The sequence below is a fragment of the Colius striatus genome, chromosome 3 (assembly GCF_028858725.1).
Source record: "Colius striatus isolate bColStr4 chromosome 3, bColStr4.1.hap1, whole genome shotgun sequence".
Taxonomy (NCBI): domain Eukaryota; kingdom Metazoa; phylum Chordata; class Aves; order Coliiformes; family Coliidae; genus Colius; species Colius striatus.
Window position 1 is genome coordinate 32,822,922 of NC_084761.1, and position 17,616 is coordinate 32,840,537.

Sequence of the window (17,616 nt, forward strand, 5' to 3'; positions counted from 1 at the left end):
TGCTGAAGAGCAGCTGTGCAGAGAGAGACCAGGGAGTCCTGGTTGACAATAAACTAACCATGAGCCAGCAATGTGTCCTTGTGGCCAAGAAGGCCAATGGCATCCTGGGATGCATCAAGAAGAGTGTGGCCAGCAGGTCAAGGGAGGTTCTCCTCCCTCTCTACTCTACCCTGGTGAGGCCTCATCTGGAGTCCCGTGTCCAGTTCTGGGCTCCTCAGCTCAAGAGGGACAGGGAACTTCTGGAGAGAGGCCAGCACAGAGCCACCACAATGATCAGGAGACTGGAGCATCTTCCTTATGAAGAAAGACTGCAGGAACTGGGCTGTTTAGTCTGGAGAAGAGGAGACTGAGGGGGGATCTCATTAATACTTACAAATATCTAAAGGGTGTCAGGAGGTTGGGACATCTCTTTTTTCTATAGTAGCTAGCAACAGGACAAAGGGTAATGGGATGAAGCTGGAACACAAAAAGTTCCATTTAAACATAAGAAAAAACCTATTTCACTGTGAGGGTGATGGAGCCCTGGCACAGGCTGCCCTGGGAGGGTGTGGAGTCTCCTTTCTTGGAGGTCTTCAAGACCCGCCTGGACATGTTCCTGTGTGACCTGATCTAGGTGACCCTGCTTCTGCAGGGGGGTTGGACTAGATGATCTCTAAGGGTCCCTTCCAACCCCTACCATTCTATGATTCTATGAAATAAAGTGAATAATAATTTTTTAAAAGCTACTTTGCATTTAAATAGAAAAAACAGAATGATGGCCTTTAAAACATTCTCCCTGATCTTCCTGCTCTGTAGAAGTTGCCCACCAGAATGAGCTCCTAAACGACTCCAGTTCTGAAGAGGTAGTTGCTAATCCTGTGCTTAGTTTGAAGTGACCAACTAAGCAACTACCTCAGCCCTGTGGCTGCTGGGGGCTACTTTTTTTAGGCATTATCCAAATGGAGGAACTGAAAGCTATTTTCTTGTCTATATTTGCCTGACACAAACTTGAGATTGGGTATTGAGGTATTTAGTACGTGTATTTGACTGACAAATTTTATTTTCTCTTGTGGGCATATTCTTTACCCTGTGGTTATAGAGAATAAACTTTATAGAATGCTGGAATGTGGGGCTTGGGATTTAAGAAACACTATTGAATAAGTAGAGCGGAGGAGTCAGGGCTTAGCCCAAGGCAGCAAAATTTGTTCAGTCAGTCCTACTCTTTTTGAAGAAAAGGAAGAAGGCTTCCTACCACACACATAGCCTCAGAAATTACACTGGCATATAGGAAATGGAAAATTGCCTTTCTTTCCCAAAAAACTTTAAAAATCAAGTAATTGAATGGAATAATTCAGTTGGAAGGGACTTTAGCCTGATTGCCTAATATAACTTAATAATAAGGGAAATTGAGTGAGGGTATTTTATTCTGAAATATGACCTTCGATATACACACGGTCTTGTTCCAAAAGGTGCAAACTTGAGATTGATTTGCTTGTGTTTAAACATCATATTGATCAGGTCCATGTTTTCTTTATAAGGCTTGGAACAAGTGCCCCACATTTTACTTGGCAGAGACTGAAAGTCACGTTTCAGTCTGCTTGAACTTTGACATTTGAGCAGTCCCCACCCTGTGCTTCCCTATGCTGTCACTGGCCCACGTGCATCGCTTGTACGGCTGCACAGACCCAGCACATAACCACAGCTGGATGCTCTGCCTGGAGCACATACCGGTCTGCTCCACAAGGAAATGCAGTCTCTGAGAAAGCTAGAATCACTGAATGCACCAAAAGAATTTTAAATATTTAAGTGCTAAGTATTCAGCTGAACGGATCGGCTGCTGTACTGTGCTGCAGCCTCTATTGCACAAGACATACATGGCCTTTCAACTTGATGGAAGATATTGAGGTGCGCTTTCACCAATATCAATTTGCAATCCTGGCTCTTACTACATGATATAGGCCCACATACTAGCTGGCTGGCTGACTAGCTGGCTTCAGTCCTAAATAACACTAGAAAATCAAAGTCAAATCTATGTGAAATCTTGGAATCTTATTATATTCACTGTGGTGTTTTTCCTCACTACTTCTAGAAGAAACAGGTCCTTTGTGAAACAAGGCTACATGGTAAATTATTGCGTTGCTGTACGGGGTCTGACTTCACACAACTATGGGAAAGGGCAAATCTGTTTTTGGAAGTTCGACCTAGTATAATTATATCAGTTGGCTGCACTACCAAACTTTGTCAAACCTCATCTGATCCTGTATGTCAACAGGATTAATACAAATGGTGATATCTGAAGTTTAAACCACTGCTTTACTAAAGTCTCTAAAGTTCACAACCCTCCTTACAAATGGAACTTGTTTTACTAGGTAAAAACACAATGAACCAAACTTTGGTCTCTGTCCTGCATAATTCTTCGTTTTACCTCAGGAGGGATGTTTTCAGCACAGCACCAGGCAAGCATGCCAAAGAAGTGAAAGCACAAAGATCCAGTTATCAGGGACCTGTAGTTTTACATTTAGAAGTCTAACCAACAGAAATCCTTGGGTGTGTTAAAATTCGCAGAAGGTTCTGAAAGTCAATGTCTCGCGTCTCAGCTATTTGAAGCAACTATGAGATTCCTCACAGTGATTGGTTTTCTTTAATTATATATTTGAATTCATAAACAAGTGTATTTAACTGCAAACATCTGAAGCACGTTTGTGCCAAACGATTCAGTAAATTCAGAAAATCTGAGATATTTACTATTCTCTCAAAAAACCCCAGATTTCTCAAATCTGTTTTAGATAGAAAATATGTAACTACCATTGAGCCATTTAACCACAGACAAGAAAGTCTCCTTTTGTTTTCAAGTTCAAGCTTTGCAAACTTCAGTCAAGCTGTGGTTCATATTGCAGCATTTCATAACATTTGTTAATCATCAAAGGCTTGGAACTTTTTTAAAAATTGAAGTCAAAGATTCCTAAAGTTGGCTTCAAAATACAACATTGTAAAAGAAAACCTACCAATGTCGAGCAATTTAAATACATGACAGATGATATCACTTTGCACTTCTTAGTGCTAAATTAGCAGTGTATTGTGGCTCTATTAATTTCACATTTAAAATGTACAACAGAAGAAACTTGGTTAAAGAAATCCACAGAAAAATTGAATGTTATTGAAAATCAGATAAAGATTTGAAGTTTTAAATTTCTGTACCACATTATATAATTAGAGAGCTCACAATATTTTTAACACATAGACATTTGTGCAAGAAGTGAGGTGTTACACTTTGAAGATTTAGATTGACAAGCTTATTTTATTCGTTATTAGCTACAGCCCTATATACATGCTTCAGGCTTTCAACAAATTCTGAACTGTTTGATGTGCCGATAAACTTACCATCCAAATTCAGGTAAATTAAGGCTCAGCACAAAGTAAGATGAGAGAGAAACTGCAATATACCACTGTTACATGGTAAGACAAAGATGTAAAAAAGATCAACTGCAAAAAATCCCTCTTCCTCTGTAGTTCTGACTGATTTGAGTTTTAAAAGGAAGGAGAAGGCAGAGGCATCATGGATGAGTTCAGAAGTGATGACCTGCGCAGAGAGACCATTTCAAGCACAGCTCTGGGCACGGCTTTGACAATCAAAGTCAGAGCTAGAAAAAAAATAATGTGTGCAACCACATGCACTACAAAACTATGTTGATTTGGACGCGTTGAAAAGTTTCTCAGAAGAACTGTAATTAATTAGTTGAGAGAGAAGAAGGCAAGAGGAGAGAACAGGAGAGGATATGTCGTAACAATCCTCACACAAAACAAAGGCTCCCATAAGGAGAAAGGAAACAACTGTTTTTCACCTCTCCTAGGGATAAGAGACACAATGATGTGTTTCAACTGTGGCAAGTGAGATCCAGGCTATATAACAGGAAAAGCTTCATCACAGTCAGGGTAGCAAAGCACTGCAATAAATTATCAGGGGAAATTGCAGTCTTCATCTCAGGAGATTTCAGAGTGTGTTGCAAAAAACTCGTAAGAATGAGAGGCACACGGCCAGTGTCCCTGTGCTGTTCCAGAGGTGGTGGCCCCCTGAGAGCCCTCCTGCACTCCTCTGTGATTGCACGTGGCTGTGTAAGGCTCACAGACCACAAAGAAAGGAAAAAACCCTCAAAATCCCCAAGCATTTAATTTACTAGTATCTAAATAGCACTTCATGTTTTTTAACTGAAGGTTCCTTCTGTTTGAAATGTATTTACATCTTCTTTAAAGCTGCAATTTTAATCATACAAAAAAAAAATTAGTTTCAGGCTCAGACCCAAATTATCTTGATAATTTGATTGTTAACTTGCCAACAATTTTGAGAAGCATTTTTTCCAGGTTAAGGGAAACTGTTCTTTTCCCACCTTCTACTGCAAGTTCCAGCTTTCCAAATTGCATGCAAACAAACCTAGCAGTCACCTAATTTTTCTCGGGAGAAAAAGTGTGAGCTAAGAGAAAAGGAGACAAAAGCAGAAAGAGAGGTATATCCCTAGGGACCCTGAGGAAGAGCATCAGTTTCGTGGATTAGACATAAGGCTGGAACAGAGGATCGAGGAGGATTTTGGTGAGAGATTGAGCAGCACTGTGGTCTCCAATAAGAAGGTTTGGGGTGCATGTACAGTATTATTTGTTTGTTTTTGAGGAAGAAGGAAGGACAAAAGAAGATGATGATGATGAAGGTGGGTGAGAGGAAGGAATCAAAGGGAAGAATGTATGTGATGAAACAATTTTTACTCATAAGAAACTAATGAAAAGAGAAAGGAGTGAAGCAGTCTAATCATAGTTGCTCATGGATTGAAGGCTCAGAGGAAGGGAACAAGCAGGAAAAGGGTCAGAAAGTGCATTTATTGGTGACAAAGATAACACAATCTAAAAAAGAGCTTATGAAGAACTCAGTAGAGACGAGCTTGAAAGAACTGTCTTGCCTCTCTGTAAAAGTTTAATAAAGTTAGTAAAAGTTTAGTAGAAGGAACACAGTGGGAGCAGCAGCACCAGTTACTTCTCCAAAGCCAGAGCAGAAAAGACAAAGGCATTTAAAAGCTAGAGATGGAGGACAAGCAGAAGGAATTAGGTCTGTGACAAGAGATGTCACTCTGGGAACAATGAACTTGGTTACATCTGATGCTGTGTCAGTGCCCTCAAAGCTAACTTCAGTGATGTTTACTACTATTAAAACCAGCTGCAAGTTAATACTTTTTTTTTTTTTTTAAATCAAGTTTCAGCCTTTATTTATTTAATACATTCTGTAGAGTGAGGTTTATTAATACAGTCAGTTGTGGGAGCTGGCTAAAGAGGACAGAAGGACAGAAGAACAAAAGAAGCACAAGTTAACAGGAGTTCTCCCTCTAGCTCTCCAGAGTGGGATGTATAACAGGCTATCCTAGTGCCACCTCTCTGTCAGCAGAAAGGAGAGAACATTTGAGGGAACAGCTAAGTATTAGTAAATACATATCAGTAGGACTTCAGAGCTCAGCCACTGCAATATTGGCTGGTGGATTTTTGATACCAATTTCTTAGGAGAGTCAGGCTCCACCAGCTCTAAAAACAAGCCTCAAGATATACAGGGCTTCATATGGAATGTGCCTGCTAGCAGCGGTTTTCCCAGTACTGCCTGCAGTACAAAGCATCCCCTTCCATGTGCACCTCTTGTGGCATATTTGGCTTTGCAGGTAAAAAGTTCCACATCTCGAGCATCTCCTGGATAGAAACACTAAGGTCAGCCAGCACTGGTGTCATATGGTGCTGGCTTCCGTAAGGCTTGGAGAAATGCCAGACTCTTTATTAAACAGCAGTCTAATGAGGTTCTCCTGCCATAAAATGCATACAGTTTAACTGAGCGTGCTGGAGGAAGAAACCTACAGAGTCTGTAGGTATTTTTCAAGATACAGCACCTTCTCACTTGGAGACAGAAATGAATCCTTTTTTTTTGGGGGGGTGGATAAGGAGAAGAGGCTGCCAACAGCAGAAAGAACCATGATACCATTTCCCGTTTTGGATGCATAAAATACTGCCCTCACAATTTGTGTAGCAGTAAAGACAGGGTTTCCCAAGTAGCTGCTTAAGAAAGACCTCTGAGTTTTTATAATTCAAAACTGCTAAGTATCAAACTGTGAGTATTTTACAAGACAGTTCTGCTGCTGCTACCCTTTTAGCATGAGTCATTTTCTAGGCGACCTTTTAAGTCAGCCAAGAATTGAACATCACCTGTTAACTATGTGTTTCCTATTGACTCGGCTTGACTCAACACTGCGGATGACAAAGTCTGACTGGAGCCTCATTGAATTATGAGGCGAGACACAAGTGAAAGCTAGAGCTTGGACATATTTTTTTGCTGTTGTGTTGTGCTCCAAAATCTGCCTGTCTCTATAATGCAAAATTTCCAAGTTTATTCTGCTTCTATGAAAACAGGCTTGATGTCAAACCAAGGTTCACATTTTCTGGTAATTTCTCATTTTTTCTGTATTCCTGCTTCATGGAGGGATGGGTTTGTGTCTGTAGAAAAAAAAATGAGTTCACATGCAATTTGTCATTGTGAGGGATGTACAGTAGGTTGAATTTATGATTAATCTGTTGCTTTTTTGTTTGCCATTTAGTGATGGCAGTAAACAGATTTAATGAGTCACACAGATGAACAAAAATGGACAATTTGTAATATTCAAATATCTACTAGAGAACCACATAGGAAGAAAAGAAACAAATATTTCAGTTTCTCAAGCCAGTGAACATGTCTGCAGGAGAGGAAAGAAAGTCTGTTAAAAGAAATTAATCTCTGTTCTGTATGTACAGCACTTCCCATTTCTAGGGAAATCTAACACTTACTCTTGCTCTCCTAGGGGAACCACTGTTCCTAGGAAATTTCCTGAGAAACAGATTCCCTTCCAGAAGGCTTTCATTAGCTAACACTTCACAGATGACAGTACAATGGCACAGAGAGACGAATGCAGCTGTTTTGAGTGGCAAGAGGCTGGGCTCCTGTGTCACATCACTGCAAGCGTATGTGCTGCATGGGGCACATTCACATGAGGGGGAGACAAAGAACCTGCCCAAAAGCTCTTCTTATCACCTTTGGCCCCCACATGCCTGAGAATATTTTCATGCCAGGAATAGATAATGTGCTCTTTGTCACATTCCTTTTTTGCTTTACTATTCCTACTCAGCATATATCTCTCTATGGCTGGGTGGCTTTTTAAAATTTCTTTTCTCAGTACCTGAACACAGCCCAGGACAGCAAAAGAAGTACTTCCATGGGAAGTAGGAGCCTACTCTATCCCTGGCTGCACTGCTGTGTCCTGGGCTTGCCTTGAAGTCAGGGGAAAATTCTTCTGAGCCACTTATTTTGGACTGATATAAAACCAGTGAGGAAAACAGAGGAATCAAAATCTTTAGTTTAAAAATTCTACTGAAGCCTTTGCGATAAGTCCAGATTAGACAAAATTTCTGACTCCCATGCTAAACTCAGGTTCTTATCACTATTAATACTACTTTCAAGTTGAATAAAGAGGCATTTCAGATATCTTTACCAGTACATTTTGAATAAATCAAAATGGTGAACTCACCCTTCCTTCCCCAAGCTCTAAGTTAAAATCTCATCAGCGTAGTACTGTGAGAACAGGCCCCATCTTGAAGTAGAGAGACTATCAGAGCTAAAAGCAGCTTCAACTTACCTGCAAGGCAAAATTCTGACAACATCATTGGGCTTGTAACCTTCAATACAAACAGCACAGTTATCAAAGTCTGGCTCAGTTTCCTACAGGAAAGAGAAAATTAATATTTTTCATTTTTTGGATTTTGTCAGCTAATCTCTTCATACAAGAGCCTATGTGACAAAGTAAAATGGCCATTGATGCACGCTACAGAACAGATAATGCATTTCAAGATAAGTAAATTAGATTTTCCATCAGGTTTCCAGTTGGAAACTCGTCCTGGGAAGCTCACAGACTTAGAATGCTTTAACTTTCAGGATTTTCTGCATCTTCGCAGAATCACCTTCTTTTCTCTGCTCCATTCCATCTGTAAATTGCTTACCAGTACTCCTCCCTCACTTAAGTACACAGAATAGCTAAATAAGCAATTGCCTTTTCTGTTCTGCTTCATTGTCCCCCGTGGTCTGAAGGAATTCTCAACACAGAGTTTCATTTGGTAATGAGCAATTAAAAAAATTACCTTATCACCTTTCCTGATTGTTCTGACTTGCAGCTTGCTGATTGCTTTCTTTGCAGCATCTCCAAGCCGGCGCTGTAACACAAAAGTTGTCCTTAAGCAGAGTATCTCTTCATGCAGAAATCATCACCTTTTCTCCCTAAGCTTATTAATAATCTGAAGTGACTGTTCATGAAACAGGACAGTGCTGTATCAATATAAACAGATGAGGTCAGTCATGCTGTTATTCACAATAAAGGCACAGTGGGTATTCTAGGCTGGCTGGTAGCCCACAGCTGATGAGGCAAAGCTACTCTAATGGACTGCCAGGCAGACCACATGTGAGCCCATAGTGGTGCTACACCATAACACCTTTACTATGCCAGTGAGTAGCAATATATGTAATGTGTCTGCTATTTGGGTATCCCTCTCTTTTTTTTAGTGACACTTGGGAAAACTACATTATCACACTGGGGCCTGGGGTAATAAGCAGAGTAAACATTGGACTTGAAATTCAGAAGTTCTTATTCTCACATTGTTGCAGAACCAGTTCATGATCTTCAGCAAGATGCGAGTGCTGTAAGTGAGCTGCTCTTTTATTAACCATGAAAAATATTAATAACCTTTTCTGTCATTCTCTTTTCCTGCAATACAGTCGCACAGGACCAACAGCAGGTATAAAAACGATGTGAAAGCTTCCCCAGTTTCAGGTAAAGCACTAATTCTGACTGTTCTCCCATACTTCCAAAACACTGTTACTGTGCTGGCAGGGTCACAGCCAAGCAGGATTAAGTTATGTAATAACAGTCTGATGCAAAACACCCTATTCTCAAATGCTGAAGATGGAGATGCCTGCCTCTTCCAAGAGGCTGAGGACATTATGTGGCAGTTCATACAATTACTGTTCAGCAGAGCTACTTCTGCACTCTGTGCTATTGAGCTTGTGCCTGTATCAGTGCTCCAAGGACTTGGCTGCTCACTTGTGCTAACCCAAAGAGGCAATCTGGAGAGAGACTCAGGATGGAAAGGTCTTGGAGAGTTCACATACTCCCACTCCCTGCTCAAGGCTAGGTCAACTTCAAAGCCAGAGCTGTGTCCAGTCAAGTTTTGAATATCTCCAGGAAGGGAGATTTCTCAACCACTGTGTATAATCTGTTCCAGTGCTTAGACACTCTCACAGTCTGGGGTTTTTTTGTTTAACAAACAAATGGAATTTCCCTTGTAATTTGTGACTGTTACCCTTGTGCTTTCTCAGTGTATGTCCAGGAAAAGTCTGACTATGCCTTCTCTCCAACCACTCTTTATGCAGCTGGAGGCTGCAAGTACAGCCTTTCCTCCTCCTCTGCTCTTTCCACCTCTCCTCAGATGCCATGTGCTCTTGTCCCCACACCAAACTCTGAGCTCTCTCCATTTTTTTATGCTTTTCTTGTACAGTTTAATGCAGCAACAACTACTTCGATGTTTTCCTATGAGTTTTGTAACAGCTCATAGTACAGGGCATCTCAATTTGCCACCAATAAATAGCTTAAACTCTTCACCTCCCCTCCCCAGCCATGTTTCCACTCATGTGTTGTTAGATAGGAGAAAGACTTTGGAGCTTTGCTGACTCAGAAGACATTCAACTTTTTGGGCTGAGAACACCGCCTGTGCTGGAGTTCAGAGGGGGCTGTCAGCAGGAAGATTTTCCAGATGGAGGGGGTGAGACCATTAAGCCAAAAAATGGAAGGAAGCTGGATGTAGTTTGTAAGCTGAGACCTAATCAGTATACAGATACAATTAATAAACTACCACTTTGTTTTTCAGATTCAATTAAAACCACTGAATTAAATTTAGGGAGTAATCTTATTGGATTGGATTGGAAAGACACGGAAGACTGACAAAATGCATGCAATACTGAAAGCAGACAGCAGTTTCAAGTCTGGCTAAAGAAGTGAAAACAATCTTGGCTATCATACAAGATTTACTTATGAGCTTTCCAGCATAACTAATTATTACATGTAAGGATGTATCTTCTAGTTAGACAACATCCTTTCTGTGGTACATCTTTCTCACAGCCTCCCTTAGATGAGAGTTGGAAACATTTCTTGTTGGATATTTGTTTCTTTTATGTAAATCAAAGACAGACAGATAACATACAGCAAGACAAGAGCCATTATGTTCTGCTTCAGGGATGGCTTGTGATTCCTTTTTATCATTATTGCTACTTAAACTAATGAAATGTTTCAGTTCTTTTTTTGCACATTCTTCAAGGGGAAAGGACAAGATTAATGACTCATGTACATCTTTGATCTGCTTGTTTTCATGTTTGCTTTCTCTTATCTATCTTAAATAGACACGTTCATGACTTACAAGCAAACGAGAATAATTTAGTTTTTGAAAGACCAGAAATATCTTGAAGTAAAGTCATACTTTCAAAGGATACTTCAATTTTAATGAAAGGCATGCTATTACCAACTAATGATTTCCTCAAAAAGACAAGAGGTATTACAATATTTTAGGGGTTTCATGTGAGGCTTAGAGATTTACTATCATAAATCTCATCACCTCATTACCAAGGTTTGAACAGTCCAGGGCTGGACCAGCAGGAGTTAAGCATACCAGATGCAGTGGTCTCATGGAGATGGTGACACTAGCTAAAAATAAAAGACAGTAACATGGAAGGCATTGCTTGTTTGTTCCTGAGGAAGTAAATGACTGCAGGTGCTGTAAGCCCCTTACTATAAGCTCTTGTCTCTTAATGGTCTTACTAAACTATCACCTTTGCCAGGAAGAGACCACCTTGTGCCTTGCACAGAATGAAACATACCATCAGGAGGAGGTATCAGACATCTCCTGTACCACAGATAAAGTCTGTGGACTCTGTCATGGGAAGCATCTTCCCAGGACTGCCTCAAAGATCGATGTCTCTTTTCAATAGCCCAAAAACTCTCACTCAAAGCCACAGCCAGTAGTCTTCCTTCTCAGATAACTGCCTGCCTCACCGTATGCTGCCAGTCACATACTAAAGGTTAATCTCACTGGAGATAAACCCAGGCCACACAGCCTCAGTGTGATCACTGCCAGTTGTGGCCTTCACTATCTTGCAAGATTAATAAAGCACACCTGGTTTCAAAATGACTTCACAGAAAACATCATCTTAACAAGAAAACAGTGGGAAGAAATTACATGAAAGAAATATGGTCAACAGTTCTGGCACTTAAACATCACCTCCTTGTCACCTTCCCATGTCAGGTCTTAGGTGGCAAAAAGAGAACTCTACTATATTGATGAATTATGAAATCTGACACACTGACAGTTTTGGTTTCGAGTTTTGGTTTTTTTTAAGCCTATGTTCTGGCTGTTACAGGGAGACATGTAACATTTTGCTGAATTATCTCCAGGACTTAGCTTGTCATGTAATTCCAAACTGCTTTCAATTAGCTCTGCAACCTGATGTCTCTTGATGCAAACAATTCCCACAGTCTTTCACAGAGAAACTCTCTCCAGGAACAAGCCACTGAGGAGGCAGATTGCCTATGCTTTCCTTACACAGATTTGTCGTCTTCATATCAAACGGATACAACGTCAGGGCAGCTACCTACTTCTTGAACATCTTGTTAGGTAGGAAAAAGACAGCCTTGGAATTTCATCCACGTAAATATCAGTACCTATCTTGTATTTCCACATGAACTGTACAGTCTTCTGTGCTAGAGATACTCCTAAAAATTAAATGTATTACAATAACATTTGAAATCTAACCATATTTGTAGCTGACACTCTGCCTGCAGGTTCACAAGTCCATAATGGAAGACAGTTTTGCACTCCACTGCATTAATTTCCAGTGAAGCTGTGACAAATAGGCCTGTGCACTCAGCAAGAAACCTTGAAGCTCTCATTCTTCACTCACCATAATCAGGCACCTAACTGAAATGAGCTGTGTCTTCCTTCTGGCACACGAACCTGGCTTTGCCCACACGGTGAGGAAGCACGGTGACTGAAGATATGTTCAGGTCTCATCTTACTGGAGAGTCACAGGAAATAATTCCAAGAGATTTTTCAGTTTTCAGTTTTCTTTCAGCTGCCTCACTCACTAGCTGTGTTTGTTACTTTCTTGAGGGACAATTAAACCAGTTTATTTTGGGTTTACTGCTTGATCAGCAACATACTGTGTGCAGGAAGGGAAGTGGACCTGGAAAGGATGGTTGCCATATAAAGGAGGATAAAGTGGTTATGTGGCGTGACAAAAGGACACATGATGTTTCCACAAAAGGAAGACATAATTGCAACGGATCACCTTAGAGGAGGCAAAATGGAAGATGACTCTGGAAATCTTGCTTTCACGTAACAGTGCAATACCCCTCCTGCTTGGAGATAACAGCTTTTCCTGTCAAAAGTATTTTGCAGTCAGCCACATTGTCCCATTCCCTCCGCACAGTGCTCAGACTACCAGTCCAGAAGAGGCTGAACTGCTCTTGGTAGCAACTCCAGTATCAGCAAAAAGTAGGAAGGGCAGGCATGACAGAAGTTAACAAAGAGGTCATCACAGGTTCTTAGCTCTCACAAACTCTTGTTTTAAAACTGTAGAGATAAAATAAGTTTTAAAAGTGGTTTTGGTTTTTTGTTTCTTTGCTTTGTTTTTTACATTTGAACTGAAGTCTACTAAACTGATCTCAGGTTTTTTGCACTTTCAGAACAGGACAGTCAGTCTGCAGAGTTAGATTTTATCCCATTGCAGGGTAAGGAACTGATAGCACAATTTTCTCTGAGTAGCCCTTCATTTCATGCTCTGTTTATCCAAATATTTCAGACCTTGGACAAGCTTTAGCCTGAGTACCTCAAATACAAATAGAAATAAGCATCTTTCCTGAAGCTGGCCAGCAATACAGATACTTACAACACATGCAAGGCTTTCCAACAAGAAAGCACAATACCTTCACACAAACACACACATGCAAGTTCTAATGGCAAAAGCTTTTGAGCCCAATGACAAAAAATCTTGCTCCAGCAAAGCAACACAGCTTTTCTGGTGTATATCTGAATGTCCAAGGTATTAACATAGACCTTTGTACTCCTTGTGCTATAAGTAAATATATCTAAGGAAAACAAAACCGAAAACCAAAGCAAACTTTAGAGGAAATAGAGGGGAAACCTGATGGAAACAGGTAGAGCAAATGAGCTCTTCTAAACTACCTACATCATTATATTCCTCAGCCAGGACTGAAAGAAAAAAAATCAAACCACAGCAACTCATTAACACAAATGGTTGAGCTTTGTCTATATATTGCTACCATTTTTCATATGAAAAGAGCTCATAAAGTTATTAGAGGAGATGTCAGGAAACTGGATGAAGAAAGTAGATGGAAAAATTCTACTTGCCCCATATAATTATTACAGCTTTGTAAAAAAATTAATAATGACTAATTGCTTAGGAGGTGTGCTTACTTATTCTCCTAAAGAACTGAACTAGTATAACAAAGTTACTAAAACCTTTGCACAGGACAACTGTTTGAACACATATTCCTCTTGTTCAAACTTTGGAGAGAAAATCCTGAAATTTGTTTGAACACATAAACCTGTCAGCTCCAAACTATAGCTTATTACCCGAATGAGCTTCTTATCTTGCTGGGTTTCATCTTTATGTGTATATATATATATATTTACACTGTTAATCTGTCTGTATAATTACTTGATTGAAAGCACACTTACGGTACTCACATAAGTTAGGCACACATGTGCTTTTGCAGCCAAAGCATCTAAAAACTATCACAGCCCTCACAGTCACAGAGAATCTGCTGCCAGTGATGTTCAAATTCCAGCTGGGATAGTCTCATTCTTGCTATCCAAAATTTCATACTGTATATTTAAAGGAAAATATATTCTTTCTGTCTGTAAATACAGAGCAGCTGCTCTCTATCTCAGTGGATGCCTGAATTTCAAAGGGGGAAGGCCGGGGATCTCTATAAGTTAGGTATAAGTGTGTGGCACTACTTTTCCCTACAAGGTGATTATTAATACTCTCAGTCTTACCTTTTCTGCAGAACAAGCAAGACAACCCTTCCTCTGCCCTGACAGTGATTTATTAAGGATCCAGAAACATCTCTGAATTTCAGCACATTTGTTTTTTCCCAGCAATAAGAGTTATCTCCTCAGATTTCATATATTGATGATATTTTCTAGTGTACTATTAGACTGAAATGTAGAAGCCTCAGCTTCACAGTTCTGCTGATGCTGAGATAGTTGCATCCAGACAAGAAAAGATTAAATTTATTATTATCATTGCTATTATTATTCATTGCTGAACTACCATAAAGATGCACACTGCTTTATAAATCCAGAGCGATCTCAGGACCTAGGGCTCATTCTCACTGCTGTTGACTTCTCTACAGCTCTATAGGTTTTGGATGGCTTTCATGGGGTTTGGACAAGATGCCAAAACCAAAAGCAATGGTTTAATAATATTTGTGGCTACTACTACAGCACTGACATGTTCAGTGATCATCATCAAATAAACAGGGACATGTTTGCCTTTCAAGCTCAAGACCCTTCTTCAGAAATTTTAAAATGAAAACACTTTGTGTTTGTTTTTCTCTTTCTTCACTTCTTGCAAACCCTCTTTTCACATACAGACATTCACATACCTCACTGTATTTTAGTCATCCTTTTGATCTCAAGAGTCATTAGTTACATACATTTCCATGTCACCTGGATTTATGTACACAGGCAGCCTTTTCACTAATAAAAACTATCCACCTTCTGTTTATTTCTGGCAATACTTTTGCACGGGAGAAAACTCCCATAATACACATATACTGTAATTACAAATTCCCTTTTTTCCCCAAATACCATCTATATTGATAGAAGTATTGGCTTTTCCTAAATACAAGCATTTGTGGCACACAGTCACTCTGGCATCGCTCACCTGATTTCTGTCCCTGGCATTTGCGTAGCGGAACCGCTGAATGTAATAGAAGACCAGCCACGCCAGTGAGATGATCATCAGTACAATGAAGGAGATAGAGACGAACACCACAGAGGTCCGGCTGACATACTTCTGCAAGTTGCGTGTCCCAATGGTTATGTACATCATCACAGTAATGTTCCTCTCCAGGAGGCTCACTATCTCTTTTCCTTTGGGTTCAGGAATCATTATTGCTACAACATCTTCAAGGCCTGTCAGACAGAAAAGAGGGCAAACAAACATGAAGTAAAACAAGTGATCGCCAGAAGGCAAAACAGTAAGAAAAAAGCTCTCCTTTCTTCTGTTCTTCTCTCCTGCTTACCAAAAGCTAAGTCAGATGGATCTGCTGAAGGTTTCAACTAGAATCAGTTACACAGTATGCTTCTACAAATGAATCTTGTTGAGATACATAAAATGCGTTCTGTAGTTTGACATAAACACGGGTTTCCAGCACTACTGAGGTGTATCTAGCCAATACTGCTGTAAGCGCTGCAGAAAGGGAGACGTGCTGCAATCCTTTCATCCAGCACTCCATATACATTTACCACAGCCCATTTTGCAGGGTCATGAATCTGTTAGGGAAGCCCCTCCAGAGTCTTTATTCAGGTCAGAAATACTTTCCATCATAGATCCCTGCATGGCTCCACAATCTGAATGTGCCAAAGAATCGCTGCCCTTGCTGGGGTTGGCAACAGCCAGAAGAGAAGCCTGCAGGGACAAGAGCAGCTCGACAGGTTCTCAGCTCACCCACTGCCTCGTGCCACTGGAGGCTCCCCACAGCCCGAGCCCACGCAGCTGTTTGGCAGACCCTGCTGGGAGCTGGACTTGCCAGCTGATGCAAGTTTTGAGTCAAGAGCACTATTTTATTCCACAAAAAACATGTTACTGCAGCTCAGATGAGCCTCTGATGCAGTTTGCGGCATGGCCCCACAAGGGCCTGAGTTAACACAGCCGAGGTGGCAAAGGGGTGTCAACTAATGGGATGGAGCAGGGACTTTCTATAGTCCTGTCAGTCTCTCTGAAGCCACAACCCTGTGAAATGGGCCCTCCACTGATCTATCAAGCACCAACTATGCATCAACTTTCCTTTCTGTACAGTTCTGTTTCATTTTACCGGCATCACAAGCTGCTGAAAAATTTCCTTTCTTAATTTTACATCCCCTGTGTACACGATAAATATTGTCTGAAGTTATTTGGGATTGGGCAGCTTGTTAAATGCCTTTTCTGGCTTTATAAACAAATTCCCTACCTATGGTGTAGTATTAGGAATACTCTTCCTACCACTTCACAAAACAAGCATGTAGGCAACTTTTACAGCTAAGTTGTTTTGCATAGTCAAATCCTGAATTGTACTAAGTGGCTAAGGACAAACAATATGTATTTTAATGTAGACACATGCTAGAAACAGCAGCATATGAAATGATCACAAACTGGTATTTAGAAAGGAAGGTACAAACTGGAGGTCTCTGAAGTCAAGAGATGCTGAAATCCTGGAAAATCATCTGGTATATCATTAACTCTGTATTTTGATTGTGGCAAGAGGACAAAGTGCCTCAGCACAAAGTGTCTTCCTCAGGACATGTGTGGAAGTGGGTAACAATGGCTTCACCATGAATGGGGACACAAGAGGGCAACTTACATTTCCAACAGCAACCCCCTCTAAGCTGATATCCAATATGAGCTTCACTGGTACAGCACTGTGCCTTGGTCCTCACAATCCAGCTCAGAGATTTCTCCACCGAAAATCCATGGGAGATATAGACCAGGCTTTCAAAAGTAGATGCTAAGGACCGAGAGGTGACCAGCAGGATTTTGGACATACTAAAGCAGGCAGGTGAGTAGCATTCAATGGAAAATGCTAACTGTGGTGGAACCTTTATCAAATTCCTCTGAGTACCTGGATCAATTGGAGGTACTGAAATTGCTGTGACAGACTGTTCCTACTCACAGGCAAAATACGCTGCAAAGCTCAAAACTGAACCCTTCTCTCTTGTCTTGGAGTAAAAGTGCAAACACCACCACTCTTCTTCTCATGAGACTTTGCATCACCACACTTTCCTGACTGTGAACAGGCCAATGAATATGGGGAAATCAATAGCTTGGCTGAGTCAAAAGTTTTAGATATCCAAGACAGAAACCTTTACCTTTTTGATGATACTCTTCCATAAAGCATTAACACTTTTCAGCTACTTTGTCTAGTAAGAGTCCACCTTCAGTAGCCAAGATAAATCTGCCTTGCAACCCTTCTGATACCTGTTTACTACAAAAGGCTAATGCAAACATTACCCTAACAGCCTAGGGAGAATTTGCCAAGTCTCAAAGTGGCTGAGAAGGGCACTGGTACTATGCCAGTAATTTTCCTGCAGTCAGTAAGACAAATTGTCTGGAGAAGAGGTGCTCAGTTGTCCACATTCCTTCCTCTGTTCTCTTTCTTTAAAGCAAATACAAATTTTAAAATCACTCTACATGAAAACCAAAGCAACTAGCTCACACGTAGCCAAAAAGAACCCACAGTGAAAAATCCCATAGCCAAAAATACT

At 40.6% G+C, this 17,616-nt stretch overlaps 1 protein-coding gene across 2 annotated transcripts in view; it reads right to left on the reverse strand.

The window, feature by feature from the left end:
- The window catches only part of RNF150 (ring finger protein 150), a 131,947-nt gene that overhangs the window by 38,662 nt on the left and 75,669 nt on the right, over window positions 1-17,616 (reverse strand). For both annotated transcript variants that reach the window (XM_061992104.1, XM_061992103.1), the window contains exons 2-4: window positions 15,038-15,288; window positions 8,164-8,235; window positions 7,665-7,747 (exon numbers count right to left, since the gene is read on the reverse strand). In XM_061992104.1, coding sequence (XP_061848088.1) covers window positions 7,665-7,747; window positions 8,164-8,235; window positions 15,038-15,288 — 406 coding nt within the window. The remainder of the gene's footprint in view (window positions 1-7,664; window positions 7,748-8,163; window positions 8,236-15,037; window positions 15,289-17,616) is intronic.